Raw genomic sequence first — 15,965 nt, 5'->3', positions numbered from 1 at the left:
GAGAAAATAGAGTGTTTCTTTTTTATTGGAAGCCATTAATAGCAATCATTTCAGGGTCTGAAACCTTTGTTCTCCCTGGCCGTATTTTATATATATATTTAAAAGTAGGGTATTTTTAATGGCATTTCGGAAGTCCAGCAACCATAAATAATGTCACTGTACTTTCAGGATAGAGAAATCCCGGGGCCATGCCCAACGTTTACAAATTCAGGTAGTGAGACAAAAACAAGAATCAGTGGCACAAAAGCACAGCTCTGTGCCTCGTTGCCATTTACTGCAGTATTTTAAACTATTACTCTCTGCTAAATATATATTTAATATATGAAGAACACGCATGTGAGCCCGACAGTGAGATTACATGTGTGCAGACCTACAAAAGTAATCTTTCTAGCGGTGCAGAACACACCAGGTTTTGGATAGATTTCCTCTCAGTAAAATGAGAGAGAAAACTGGTCTTTTAGTGCTATGTAGAGGCGTACCAGAGACCCCACAGCTCACCATATGCTGGGCTGTCTGTATTCTACCTTGAATATCCCCATTCCAAAGAATTATTTCATTTTCACTTTTGCCTGAGACACAACTGAGAGGGCTAGTAGCTAGCAGACCCTCCTTCCCCCTCCTGGGTCCAAGGGGAACTCCTCTGCCACACAAGTACAGGAAGACTACAGCTAGCATGTTATCCAGGATGATTACTCCTATTAGCAATCTTTCTTCTCCCCACAGGCCAGCACAGGATAGGACCTCCATCCATGTACATTCACTCTTCTTGGGTTTGGTTCTCCGTCAACAGTGTTTCTGCCAACAGTTATCTGGGCATCTGTAGGGCAAAGCTATATAAAATCACCTTCCTAGTCCCAGCTAGCACAGTATTTGCCTCCTTGTTCTAGGCACACTACATGGCAAGCATTTACCTTCTACGAGGTGCAGTATTTCTAAAGAGCACAAATGAAATGACAGACACTGAATTCTTGAAAAACATTACACTGCAACAAACTATGATAAATAAGTAAGAATAACCAGAGCACTCCAGCATCTCAGTAGCCCTAAAGTCACTGGGATTCAGGCATGTACTCTGGGTGAAGCACTGATCCATGTGGGGAGAACGCTCTGTCTTCATGAAACTAAAATTGCCAGAGGGATCACAGAGCAAGATGTTGAAACATCTTTGCAGCCAAACCCTGTCCTCAGAAATGCTCTCAGCAACCTGCAGCTCCCACAGATACCAGCATATGCTCCCCCAGCTCTTCCAGAAAACATTATGCATCCATCAGGTTCTCTTGTTGTTTTAACTTCAGGGAACCGTACAGAAGACCAATGGTTTTTGGATTAAAGCCAGAGAAAGGCCAAAATGCCAACAACTGCGTGAAATCTATAATTTCATGCTGTGTTAAACTCCCTGGCTGCCCTTACAGCACTTCTCTTTTGCAAAAATTATTTACTAGCAAATGTGGGGTTTTTTGTTGGATTGCAAAAGTATTTTCGTTTGTAGGAGACATACAGAGAAGAATTAAAGAAATAAAGGAGCTGATAAGCACCAAATATGTAGCTTATTTTGCAGATTTATTTATATGAGATAGTATCAATGGTTTCTTGTCAAACATTAAACGTAACGCTAGAAGTTGCAGTTTATTCATGCAATGCAGCGTTATACAAGCACTGTGACTGATCTCAAATCACTATCAAAACACTGAAGCACTGTGTGATGATTACTCAGTGAAAATAAATAATTACGACATTTCTATTAAAAATAGCATTGTACAAATCTTTATTTTTTAATCACCTCAACATTGTAGTTAGTTTGCTCTCCAGCCCCTATTAAAATATACAGAGGTAATTCTGATGAGCGTATGTTTAATGTTACATCCTGAAAACCCCAAATTCTGTCTTCTTCGTAGGTGCATTTAATGCTGCACTGAGACTGAGGCCCAAAACCAGTCTTGTGTCAGCTGGATCAATAATTCCGTCATCCCATAATCTAGGGGGAAAAAAAAAAATAATTAAAGGAAATTAACATATACAGCAGGTTTTCAAGCACATGAAACTGAAAATAGTTATACTAAAGGGAGTGGACTAAAGAGCTAAATTGTAGTTGAAGCCACTGAGTTAATTCACCTTAACCATCAATACAATAGACTAGTGTGTATTACTCCGTGGAATTTGTTTTCTAGAACAAAGTATAAATTTTGGATAAATGAAGAACGTCAGGTCTACATATTTTAAATGAGATTCTTCATACTTATTTTTAGTATGAAGTCATCACCTTAGAAAAAAGAGACCCTCTTTGTTTTTTAATATTCACATGGAAAATGACCTTTTGTCAATGACTTATCTTCTTCTATTAAGAATGCCAGTATTTTAAGGACTATGTCACATCATCATTTCCATTATTCAGGTTAGTTCAGCTGCCAGATGAGGATGATACAAGTGTTTATTCTTTCATCATTAAAAGAGCCAGAGTAAATTTCAAGTATTTCCAGTATTCGTTGTATTTATTTTTCCTTAAGTCCAAACAACTGTAAGATAATACCCTCCTTAATCCAGCCCTAGACAATTAAATTATGAATGAACAATTACCAAATTCCCAAGTCCCCAAAATCACAAACACTTGTAAATACTCTCTTTGGTATTATCCAAAAATTAAAGTACTTGTGGCATCAGTTCTCAATGACAGCTCTATCCTACCCAAAATAAAATCCATGTCAAAACCCCCAGCAGGCCACAAAACTGTAAATACTGTATAACTACTACCTCCCCCGCAAGGTATTTAAACAAGATACCACTCTGCTCATTGCAACCCAGTCTCGCTTACATAAGCATGCATTTTAATCAGGGTCTGCAAAACATATGCACAGTATCTGGTTAAGACAGTGATGCTCCTCCTCCATCCCATCTTTCCCTAGGGAGACTTATTTTGCATTCTTTTTTGAACTTACTTCAGTGTTGGCTAATGTTTAATTATTCGTCTGTGGAAAATTTAAAAATACAAGAAAGGCTCAATGAATACAGAGCTAAGACTGACTCTACCAAAAGAAAACATAGCCATTCCTTTCTAACTGAAGTTTCCAGCTGCAAATTTCCAGCTGCAAAATTTCCTACTGTTTGAAGATCAATTGAAAAAAATCTGTTAGACAGGAAACGATGTATTTTGCACTCTTCCCTCAATACTAAATGTGCCAACCTCACCCCCAAAAGAAAGAGGACTGCAAGCTGTACATAAATACATGCTGATAAGCTCAAGGCAGCAGCAAACACTTCTGAGTGTTTTCCACCTTTGCTTTATTTTGCCATTTGCTGTGAAAGTAATATTCATCAAGTCAGATACAAATACTAAGAAATTGACAATGCATGCTTTTTATTTTACAACAATTGCATGTATCTAGGATGCACAAAGTGGAATTGTAATAAAGGACACCTGTAACAAGATGAGGCACAAGGGATCAGACTCAGCTTAGGAGCCTGTTTCCAACTAGCAGAGAGAGAAGAAGAAAGATACCGAACTCAGAAAGAACGTTCTACTATAAATACATCTTATAATGGTGCAGCTCCCCAAGCAGAGGAGACTGCTACCCTAAACAGGGCACAAGAGTGAAGCTGAAGTACAAAAGGAGAAACGGGTTTGGAAAAGGGAAGACACTGCTGTTAATTGGGCAACATTACCCTGTTGCTTTTTTGGGACTGAAAACAAAAGCTTGATTAAAGAAATTTTACACCACAGTAGCTGTGGCACTCACTGACCTGGCTGACAGGTCCCAACCAGTATAGAAAGAAGTCTGGGAAAAAAAGAACTTCTTTCAATGGAAAAAAAAATGCTATAAATCAAAATAACAAATATAAGGAAACTGTAGCTCTATCTAATCTATTCTCATTTTAGGATTCTCAGTGAGTATCTCCTTTCTAGTGGGCTAGTAAGCTGTGCATTGGAATCCCCCCAGCCATGCTTGTGTCTGCATGGAATTGGTACTAACAGCAAATTCTGTTGCAGAAGACACACAAGAATTGTCTGTATCATATTCTGGATAAAGTGCACGGTATAAGCTCTTGCAGTCTGGTTCCTGTGAATAACTCCTTTCCTAATTGTAGCTTTAAATTGCAAGTAGTAACTCATTAAAATATTTTGGCATTTTTTAACAATACTCCCTTGAAAAGAGACTTTGAAAAGTCTTTGCTTCTTACCACACAGCAAAAACAATTAGAAGCTTTTTTGTTCAAAATAACCAAAGGATCTCAAGAGTTTTTTGAATTCTCTTGTTCTTCCCCAAGATAGTGGTTATACCCGTTCATATAGCATGACAGAATGGCCAAGATAGAATCTTTCCTATACTTTCAACATCATGAAGTATGCATTACCAAAGTTTAATGCATATGCTTTTCTTTCCTCCTTCTTGCATTTTAGATCTGGATTTACTTTTGATGAATATAGTCAGATTAATCCGCCGGAAGGATGGAGAGGATCCCTATTAATAGTGAAAAGCAAAGTAGTTTTGTGAGGTCAAATCAACCACAATCCCTTTGTTTTCTTAGGACTGTGAAAAAAACAACTGTAAGAACAATCTCAAATACAGTAATTTCTATTTTTAAGCAAATTTGGTATTTTTGACTGTTACAGCTTCGTTTGCTCTGCATATCAACTTTTTTTAATTAACAGTTGCAATTAACTTTTTTATTTATGAAACACATTGAAACTGAATGAAGGAATTAATACTTCTTAAAAGCGTTTAATGTCTGCTAAGGGCCTGGGGAGGGCAGGGATGAACTGAATCAAAAAGAATCACCAACTTAATGCGGTACCTTCCAAGCTGCAACTTCATAGTGACTGTAATAAACGCTTCCAAACATGAAGCACATTTTAATGGCAGATTTGGTTTTTTGTAACAACACAATAAACTTATATTGACAACCACAAAGATTTTATGTTGCATGGAAGTCAAGCTGCTTTCATATGGTCATCCCTGGCTTCCGCTTCTCTTTGTTTAATGAAAACTACATCTTCTACTGGGATGTAACATTAATAATTAAACTATCTATTAAAACCCCATTGCTAGAACATGAGTCACAACTACATTCATAAAATATTTGTAACCGAGACACTGTGAGTAAAAGAAATGAAGTCCCCAAAAGTAAAATGCTCATGTAATTTGTTAAGATGCAAACCGCTGCAGTTCTTTTAGAAACCTGTAAGCAGATTAATATAACTCATTAAAAAGGGTGCTGCCTAATGACTCCCGTTAATTAAGACTGCTCACTGTGAAAGGTTCTAATCAAATAATTGATTAAAGTTTGATTAGAAAATACAACTGCAGGGAACAATATTGACATCCTGTACATATAACAAGTTATAACTTATAAGCAAAATTATGTAAGCAGAGTAAATAGGGAAATTTGCTTGTATTTTAACATCATTAGGGCATTTTCCTTCCCTCTCACTATTACTGCTGAAAGCTTTATTCAAAGCCTAACGACATCAACTGGAAGAGTCACACCAATCTCAATGCACATTAGGGGTGAGGCAGACTGCTCCCCATATCTTAGCAAGAGGACAGAGGGACCTGTCCAAAGGATCAGAGGGACGGAGCCTCCAAACTGGCTGCACCCAAGCAGCAATACAGACAGCATTTTTTCTGCCCATCTATCATTCTTTCCCCTCAGTAATGGAAAGCTGTTTGTTGGGAGTTTTCTTGTTGCTCTTTTTGGTGGAGGGATCTAGTTAGCATCTGACAAAACCAAGGCTATCCAGATTCAGTTTCAATACAGCACCCTGACGTTTCATTGACGGTCAGCTGTTTTTTCTACCATGCTTGGGACCAGACAGGAAGCATTCTTTAGAACAAAGGGAACAGGTTACTTCTTCTCCCTGACCTACGGTTGCCAATAAGCAGCTGCTGATGTTGGCTGACAAATGGGTTTGCTCCAAGGTACAAGATGGCTAAATCCCTCCCCCAGGTACATTACTTGCTGCAAAAACTGTAATCCTACTTCATCTCATTGTTTCTGCTTGGGCAGCCTACTCCACAGTAATGAAAACTTTTGAGCTATTGGTCTGAGATCTTGCTTAGGAATTAGCAGTAAATGACAAACAAGGTACACATGCGATAATATTGGCAGGAAGGCAGGAAATCAGGACAGAAAACATAACAATATCTACCGATATACCCAATTATCTCTACAAGACAGCAGAGAGCAATTAAGAGCTCCTAGACAATGCAGACTGTACCTACATGAATTGAAGAGAGAGAGAAACCAGCCCGGACTGTCTTGACCTGAGCCAGTCACACACTGTTCTCACAAGCACTCCTCAGTGAAAAGGGGCATTTCACTTTCATTGCTTTTAGCCAGATGAACCTCAGCGGGATTTCAGCTCTGACATTTGACTTCATGTCTCAGCTGGGCTTATTAGCTTGAGTGCAGCATCACATGAACCCAACCACATGCAACCCAGACCCATGCTAGTTCTCAGCCAGCTCACATCTCTGCACATTGTTTCCCTTCCAAGCTACAGGCACAATAAGAAGTACGTAACTATCCTGCTTTTTTAAATGAAGGACCAGACATGTAGCATTAAGAGCACTTCCTAACCCCTAGGCTAGGCAAACTTAGGCTATTTACTGAGGTGCCTTCTGGATTTGCAACCTAACTTCACAAAATGGCCACATATTCTGGAAGCATGAACTGGTAAAAGTTGCTCAGCAGAGAGCACAAAGCTGGTGTTAAATACTCCAGTTTCCTGTCTAAAAACCACTGGACAATATTAAAAATTCAGAATGTGATTTTAATTCTAACCTTAATCTTACATGTAAAACCACTTTCTTGCAGATTAGTAACTTACTGTTGTAAATATTGACAATGGTCTGTTGTTTTTTGGGAGAGAACAAGTTTTTATATTGCTAATATACTGAATACATTGAATGTTAAATCCAATTATTTTCAATCATGAGTACAAAGAGACTATGTCTGTGTTTCCAGTGAACATATAAAAAAGCAAATGTAAAAAAAAAAAATCAAACCATTCATCTTCTCCTCCCTCGCAGGGATTAATTTTAAATACAGACAGTTTGACTCACTTTTTTAATGTTGTTGTATCACTGGAAAATTCTTCTCCTTAAAATCCAGTTATAAAAGATGACAAATGTGTTTTCATTTTTGCCTCAGGGCACAAGGTTTTGTGACACAGGTACTAGGCTTGATCTTTAAGGGGTACTAAAAGAGATAGCACAGTAGTTTTTAACAGCTGACACCATCTCTCAATTTGGGGAAAACCCTATGAAATTTAAATCGATTAAAAAGATTTAAAAAAAAAAAAAAATCAAAACTAGTGTGCCACCAGAAAGTCCATGTCCATAACAACTCAGGATTTCACAAAAGTATCCTCATTGATTATATGCAGAAACCCCAATAAACTGTAACTTAGTAGCAGTGAGGGTTGTACACATGCATGAAACCTCAGGAAGTTGACAGTATCTATGACTCTCTGCAATACTACCACACAGGCCTCTGCCAGAAGCAGAGACCAAACCCAGGAGCAGAGTCCAAACAGTAACCAGACCAAACTCCTCCCTAAATCCATGACCCACATGCTATACGACTGCACCACTGAAATCTGCCTAGATGACACCACAAACCCTGTGCTACATATCCTACTGAGAATACTTATCCCATCACAGCACCAGCCAGGGCAAAATGGCAAGAGTTTCCATTTGATGAGGGCACTCATCTGATTAAACGTTAAAATGAATATGGATCCCCCAGGTACGATTAATTCAGTTAATTTCATTCCACTATCCCAACAGAAAACGGAGTAAAAGCTACCATTAATTTTATATCTTCCTTCAGATAACCATGAACAATGCATAAAGGAGCTCACTGATGCTATGCTGCTGCTGTTGCTGCTGTATCAAATTTGTCATACATGAGATTAAGCAGGTATCAAGTTAGACAAAAAGGCCCCAAACTCCTTCTCTTATTGGCATCTCTATGACATTGCAGAGTATCTTGCACCCACCTGTTCACATAATTTCTGCCCACGATGCCCACATCAAAATTTATCATAACCCAACCACTCTGTACTCAGTTTGTTTCCAGACTTTCCAGCTTGCAGGTAAGAAAATCATCAGTAATTCTAATTCAGCTACACAAACACATACATACAGCAGACTCCACAGTTGTACGAGACTAATATTCTTCCTGCAAAATGAGAAGCCACAGAGGCACAGTAAAGCCCCGTTATTATATGCAACCCTCTATCATCATTAGCAGCCAAGAGCCTGTGGAGAATTAGCTTTTGGATACCACAAACAGAAAAATGTGCAGGAAGATTAGTACAGACAGGATGAAACTAAGGTAGAGTAACAATCAGAGGCCAAGAAAGCCTCCAAGCTAGTTTCCAGAGGTAACACTCCAGGATGCCACCTTGCTTCATTAGCCTAACTAGTTCCTGGGCATTTACTAATATTCCATTAACCTGAGCACAAAATGCTGCAAAGCACTTCTCATCAAACATGAATATGCACCCATCAGCTAATGCTCTATCCAAATTGCTATCATCAAATACAGTCACCTACCAAGATCATGACCTGAGATTTGCAAATGGCTTCAGGTCTTCTTGAAACTTCTCCTTTACCACTGGCCTCTTCTACTTGCAGAATCCCATTAAAATGAATCCTTCCTAACACACATGCAGCCACTCATTATACTGTTCAGTGGGCTTTAGAAAGGTAACCAGATACTACATGGGGGAGAATGATATAAAACTTATCCAGAATAAAATACAAAGAATATAAACTCCATGCTACCGTCTCATTACTTACAGAATCAGCAGAATAATTCCTGCAAGTGCATGCCTTCTTCTGACACTGTACATACTACCAAAGTCTCAGAGACAAGGCAGACAAAACATTGATTTGAAACTTGTTGATTACAAAATCCTGCACATCAAACACAATCTTTGTTCCAGATTGCTCTGTTCTGCTGTTCTTCAACACCAAGATTTAGACGTTATTGTTACATCCTGTGATTACAATTAAGTTTTGGAAAAGTCATTTATATGTTACCTTGCACTGGAATAATACGGGTTTCCTTCCTCCTCGAACCTCCTAATGATTGGCTCCTTCAAAGCTGCTTCATCTGCCTCAGATAACTAAAAAAACCAGGCAAATAAACACAGATAAGATACTCTTTAATATTTTCTTCCATGATGACAGTAGAGCTTTATATACAGCATCAAACTCAAAGAAACTGCTTAAATGGTCTCCCCGAAGTTTTTCCCCCTTTTTACACACAATTATCAATTTAGCATATTTGACAATGAAATTAAAATACCCATTTTCAAAACGGGTGGGTGGGAAAAGGAGAGAAAATATACTTAGCTGAGTATAAGAATAATTTTGGATTAGCACCTGAAAAATTACTGATGCCACTGTACTGAATAAACCCTGTTCTGAGTTGCCTTTGGCAAGATTTTTTAATAAAACAAGTCTGTGCTATTCTAACACTGGGTTTCTCTATGATCCAGGGTGGTCACCATTGTAATTCACAAAATTTTCAAGTTTCTAACACATTTTACTGACATTAACTATAATTATGTTTCTCAAACTTCTTTCTGGGTATGATCCTGTCCATCTTAGGGATTTGGGAAATTAAGACAGAGAGAGATGAGGGTGAATATATTCTATCCACAGAAAGCCCAAGTAAAATGTAGAAAAAAGAACTGTTGAGATAACATGTACATACCACTTCATTATTCTGAATAACTACTCATGATAAATACAAGCAATTTTAAGACATCACAGTAAAGGCACCAGTATAAACATAAACCATGTAATTTAAAAAACTCAGCGAAGAGTGTACAGAGAAACTAGAAAAGATTATTAAAGAAAATACCACTAATTTTCAATTAAAATGTTGAAATGAGTCAAAACCTTTTCCAAACCTCTACAGACTTTTGCTGTTATAAGTTTCATAATTCTCAGTCACTGAATAATTCGAAGATCAGCTTTCTATAAAACTGCCTACTTCAAAAATAATTGGAAAGACACTTTGTTCTCACATATTCCTACTCATACTCCCAAACCAGGGAGGATCCCTGGCTGCTCATCTTGGGCAGAACTAATAATCTGGTGCACAAAATACGAAAAGAAGATGATATGACAAATATTCCTCTTTTTAAGCAAAGACAAGAAATGTCATGAATGATATTCACATTTAGAAGATATAAACAATAACATTTCATAAATGCTTCATGTTTGTCAATGCACGTGTCACTGGGAGAATGATAGTTCATTGGTGTCTCACTCTGTAACATCCTTTCCTAGCTAATAAAGTGAGCAACTCCAGTGAAAGAGTAAATGATAATGACATTACTGCAAATGAAAGAAGTACCTGTTTTCCCTCCCTTGCTTTTTGGTCCTTAGCTATTGTAGCTAGAACAGTTGCAGCTTGTTCCCCTCCCATCACCGATATGCGAGCATTTGGCCACACGTAAAGAAATCTCGGACTGAAAAAGACCATATTAAATATTAAAATAAGACAGTGCCTTATTTCCTAGTAAAGAACTATTTCTCACTCAGAATTTATTTCTATGCATGAGAATCTTACAATGTATTGGTTTTTAAAGAATGCAAATTAATGTACTTCAATGCTTGCAGCATTATGTTTGAAAATGCGAAAATTCTGCTCATTTCTATATTCAATCACCTTAAAAATTTATTTCTCTCTTTCTTGAATCTCTTCATCTCACACCCCCCCAGGAATTTTTCTCTTTAAAAATATCACCAACAACTTCAATAGTATCAGGGACCTTGAAAAATGAAAAAAACATTTATGTGAGTCATGTCCAAAGGGTCAAAAAAATAAATCCTTGGGGTTCTGCAAACATTACTCATAAAAACAGGCTCATCAAAGTGAATAAGGATTTTTTACACAAGCTGGTACTCTTCATATGAATGCAGATTGAACGACCAGCCCATACTGCCTAATGATTGTTAAAGGACTGTTCAATTTTTCCCCCAAGAGCTAAAATGGGAGAAAAGCATGTCAGCACGTTTACATGTTAGAAGATCTCCTCCATCACCTAATTCAAGGTTAAACATGAGCCTATCAATCTCAACAGGTTTGTCAGGCTGTTATTTACTTATAACCATATTCACTGAGAACTGGTTTGTTTTCCAAATAGCACAACTTCTGCAAGAGTTTAGACAGTTTTTCAGAATGGTACTTCACGGTTACGTTCTCTCAACTTAGTCTTATCTCCTGTCATAATTTGAAGTAACACTTACCTATATGCTCTTCCACACATCCCATAGTTTCCAGCTCCGTAAGAACCACCGATAATCACTGTTATTTTAGGTACATTGGCACAAGCTACCGCAGTTACCATCTTGGCACCATCTTTTGCTATCCCTCCAGCTTCATATTCTCTACCAACCATGAAACCTAAAGAATTACGACATCAAAAAAAGGCTCGCTAACTTTATATTACTATACTGTGCTATATGTCATACTATCTGCTTTTTAGCACATGCAGAAAAAACTGAAGAACAAATCATAAGGCAAGGCCTTCACCAGCTGCTGACAGGCTGATTTCAGAAAAGGCTGGAGATACAGGTACAACAAAGCACAGAAGATGCTGTCTAAAAGTCATAGCCTCAACAGTTAACAGCAAAGACTACAACATAGTGAAACTTCAAAATATTGAGCTTATTCACCTGTAATATTCTGCAAAAACACAAGGGGAATATTTCTCTGGCAACACAACTGGATAAAATGTGTACCCTGTGGAGAGGAAAGGGAGAAAAAAAAAAAGTAAGCCATTAAAGTTGTATTAGTGAAGATACCACTACCAGCACTCTGAAGTCTGTGACAAGTCTCCTTCCACTGAAGTCCATGGGAGTATTTGCATCATGAAGTGCTGTACTACTTCTGCTTCATCCAAAGTCAACTGCAAAACATGCATTCACTCTAGCAGAAGTAAGAATATGCCAAAAATGTGTGAGACCAAGGGTAAAGCAGAAATAATATCCTTAAAAAGCATTACTGCTGATACTGAAAAGCTCAACTGTTTTGACTCAGCCAATGTGTAGTTAAACCACAGACAGCTTCACAGTGTGGCATCTGACACTGAGTTTTGTAAGACTGTCATGGAAATTAAGACAGCCAGTCAGAAAAAAAATACATCCCCATTTCCTGTACAAAAGAAAATTATTCTCTGAGACTGGGAAAGGCCCACATACACTATTTGCTCATGGCCCTGCCAATTGCTGTAACACTCTTTCCTTTTTCTCAGGGCAGATGCCCTCTCCCGATTTTTGAGGAAAAGACCATTTTCCTAGCAAATATACAAATAGTACATTCCAAGCTTCTGTTTCAACTAGAAATAATCTAAATCAATAAAGTTCCTCAGCTTATTTACACACTGCTGGTAAAAAAAAAAAGGTACATAGCCCAGTAACTGAAAAAAACTAACTTCTTCACAATACAAAACCAGCAAAATTTATGAAAAGAAAACAAAAAAGAGAGAAAAATCATAAAGCATAATCTTCAGCTAGCTTTTTCAGAGAAGCACTCGAAAAGCATAGTGATATTATGGGAAAAAGATGTGTCACAACTCATTACAAAAATGGAAAAGAAAAAAAGGCATATTGTTAGATTATGATGCTTACAGAAGCAACATCATCAACAAAGGTCTCTCTAGAAGTGAAACAAGTGAAACTAGCCCATCTCCTCTTACAGTACTGATATGCCAGCAGAAGTCAGCAGAGGAAGATTCCTTACATTTTTTCATTGGTAGGAAAAAAGTTGCAGCCCTAAATTATCAGAACAATACCGAAAGTATTAGAAATACTGAAAGAGTTATTTTCAATTTGGAAATAACTGTGTTAAACAAATACTAGCCAAAACCAATGTCACTTACTGCAGAGCTCCAAGTTGAAAGTATTCCTACAGTACATGAAACTCAATTTCATGTATTATTTTATTAAAGCAACAAATCAAGTAAAATTACTTCCTTTCTCCAAATATCTCATCAAGGCTTCCTTTTTCCTATAGATTTTTAATACTGATTTCCTCACCATTAGTTTGAGGAGCCTGCTAGAACAAAACTACCATATATAATGGCTATTACAAAAAATTCAACTGACAGTAGTTTCCTGAAGAAATAAAGAACTAAACTAAACAACACAGAACAAGGTAAGTAACCACTTTGCCCAGAAACTCTTTATCACCACCAGTCCCCCAAGCCCAATCTGTAAAGCACTGTTAACTGTAATGCAATCACAATATTCCATCAAAGATGGCCTTTAATTCACAAAACAGGTATTTTAGTTCACAGATTTTATGAGACTGCACATGTTTTCACTCATTAGTCTAAGCCAGGAGCTGCCGCAGCAAAGTATGAAAATTAAATCTCTGGTAAACCAATGAACTGAGTAGTGGAATGCAGGTTTGAAATTTTCCAGTTATTACAAAAACAATGACGTGATGTATTGTAGTACTTCACAGTTTAGAGGTTAGGAATTATAACTAATAGGGTATTTTATGCAATCAGCATGGACTTTTCTTGTACTTGCTGTAAGTTTCAGGATATACTACTTCAACTGTGTTGCAGTCACACAAATTCAAATGCTGTTTTTCTAACTGTATTTCCCTATTGACCTATTCACTTCATATCAGGAAAATCTACAGAACACTTTCTAAAATATGGTCAATTATTTTTACGGCTTATTAAGCTATTCCATGTTTACATGAAAAACGTGGATGCAGTCCACTTTCATTATTTAAAAAAGTTCCTCATTTCAAAACCAAGTTGTCCACCAGCAGCTTTGTTTCTCAATGACAAAGAAGCCAATAATCTATTTATTTACCTTTTTTGCTGATTCTGAGAAAAGAACTCCATTGTTTCCAATAATTCCTACTGGATAACCAAATATTCTTGCGAATCCTGAAGGAGAAAGATAAGTTTGTAAAATCTTCACATATATTGATTCTCCCACAGCGTATAAGGGTAAAACTTTCTCTTGGTAACAGAAACTGCATTTCTTTTGAAGAAAAATGTTATTAAAAATATCAATGGGTGAGCCAAACAGAATGAATCCAATCTATAAAACCAGTGGGAACATGTACAGAATAATTATATTTCTAAATACCTGTAATTAAAGTATCCCCATACAAGGCTTTGAATTCATCAAATTTACTTCCGTCTACAATTCTAGCAATGACCTTAAGAAAAAAGAGAAAAATAAAATGAAATTCCTAATCCTTAATAGTTTTTAATATGTTTAGAAAGAAAGATCATGCTAACATATAACTTAAAATAAATGCTTTCCATTTAGAGAACGTCAAGCAGCCCACCATATAAATAGTCTGGATGGCAGGCAAAGCCCATTTACTTTTTAAAGTGTGATTTATCTACATGTTTACAAAAAATGGAATTTCAAGATTAAGAATATTCTAACCGAACAGTTTAATTTATACAGGAACAAAGTTTTCCTGATTAGTTAAATTTCAAAGAAAAACTGCTACCTCTGGTTATATTAAACGTTAATCAATAGACTCACATTTATAAAGAGAAAAACATATACAGCCATGAGTCACTTTCTCAGAGAGAAGTTTATTTTCAGCTTTGCTTAAGTTTGTGACATGCAAAAATAATGAAGGTCTGTTCTGAGGTTTCTCTGAGATGCAAAGCAGCCATTTTATATAAATATAGATCCACTGCTAGCAAGACATTTGCCAGAAGATATTTATTTCAATTTTAAAAGAACATAAATCCAAGCTATTACAACTTTCGAGAGTGTAGTGTAAGTGAGAATCAATGAAAGTCTTCATCTTTTTTTCCCTTAACACAAAGCAAATCCTAGTAATTTCTGACAAAAGATTTCACGAAAGGTACATACTAAGACTCTTCCTAAAATAAATACTTGGTTGGTAGTGAAAAAGGCTCTGAATATGGGACCTATGCAAAATATGAGAAAGGATGTGGTCTCGGATGAAGGTACCGAGGCAAATAATTACACTAGACCTGCAGTAGAGTACAATAGTCTCCATATGTGGTTGGGAGAGCACTGAAGTGTTTGGGGTGCTTACACTCCATAATTTTTTAAATATTTGATCTTTACTTTCACAGGATTAACAGAAAAAGAACGCTATCGCATCATTCGGCAAGTCTATAGAATGCTTTGCCAATGCAAAGTTCCCTATTTTCTGTCAGCTTTTTCAGAATGTTATCAATCTCTCATCCTTGCTCATTCTTCTTAAAAGTATAACCAAAAAGCATTATATTTTCAACATGTCATAGCATGGATCTGCTGGACGAAAATATAAAAAAATACATTAAAAGATTTTATGAAATTTAAATATTCACTATATACACCAAATCAGATTTCTGTAGACAAACCATGATGATATAAAGAGTGATTTCCTGCAAGAAAACTGAGTGCATGCATGTATGGGCATGCGGATCTTGCATTTGTATTCATACCTCTTTGACATCAAAGTTTCTTTTTAGCTTGTCGCCAACTATTCCATATATTTCATCAGCAGGAAATAAAGGCTCTTCTGATGGTTCTATAGTCACCTGTAACAATTTAACAAATCAATTTACACAACAAAGAAATTATTAGTCCACATTATGACTTAAAAAAACAAACAATTATTTTGCCAACTGCTTTGAGCACAGTATTCTCTTCATCAACCACATCAAAATGCCTGTACTGGCTTGTCTTCATTTTGCGTAAAGATCAAGTTTCTCAAACTGAAGGTTGATAACACTTTCTCACTTACTGTTACCTTTGTTTCTACTCCTGCGTATACCTCCATACGTGCTCCACTTCTTCCATGTTATCAAAAATTAAGCATGCCCTCCCATTGCTTACCCTCCCCCTGTGCCCTATTAGGCAGGTAGTACTCTGAAAGAGCAGTGAAGATTTTTGCCATGCAACTGAATACAACATCTTGCCTTCCTTCAGCTGCTGAGCTTT

General features: G+C 36.9%; 1 protein-coding gene across 1 annotated transcript in view; it reads right to left on the bottom strand.

Moving 5' to 3' along the window:
- Nucleotides 1–1,541: 1,541 nt before the first annotated feature.
- The window catches only part of MCCC2 (methylcrotonoyl-CoA carboxylase 2), a 34,983-nt gene continuing 20,559 nt past the window's right edge, over nucleotides 1,542–15,965 (bottom strand). Inside the window, exons 9-16 of the mRNA XM_009285029.2 lie at nucleotides 15,467–15,562; nucleotides 14,133–14,205; nucleotides 13,851–13,927; nucleotides 11,697–11,763; nucleotides 11,268–11,424; nucleotides 10,372–10,486; nucleotides 9,045–9,130; nucleotides 1,542–1,975 (exon numbers count right to left, since the gene is read on the bottom strand). Coding sequence (XP_009283304.1) covers nucleotides 1,858–1,975; nucleotides 9,045–9,130; nucleotides 10,372–10,486; nucleotides 11,268–11,424; nucleotides 11,697–11,763; nucleotides 13,851–13,927; nucleotides 14,133–14,205; nucleotides 15,467–15,562 — 789 coding nt within the window. The 3' untranslated portion in view covers nucleotides 1,542–1,857. The remainder of the gene's footprint in view (nucleotides 1,976–9,044; nucleotides 9,131–10,371; nucleotides 10,487–11,267; nucleotides 11,425–11,696; nucleotides 11,764–13,850; nucleotides 13,928–14,132; nucleotides 14,206–15,466; nucleotides 15,563–15,965) is intronic.

Source organism: Aptenodytes forsteri, unplaced genomic scaffold (assembly GCF_000699145.1).
Source record: "Aptenodytes forsteri isolate BGI_AS27 unplaced genomic scaffold, ASM69914v1 Scaffold167, whole genome shotgun sequence".
NCBI classification, from domain to species: Eukaryota; Metazoa; Chordata; class Aves; order Sphenisciformes; family Spheniscidae; genus Aptenodytes; species Aptenodytes forsteri.
Note: the sequence above shows the minus strand (reverse complement) of the source record. Positions and strands in the feature narration are given on the sequence as shown.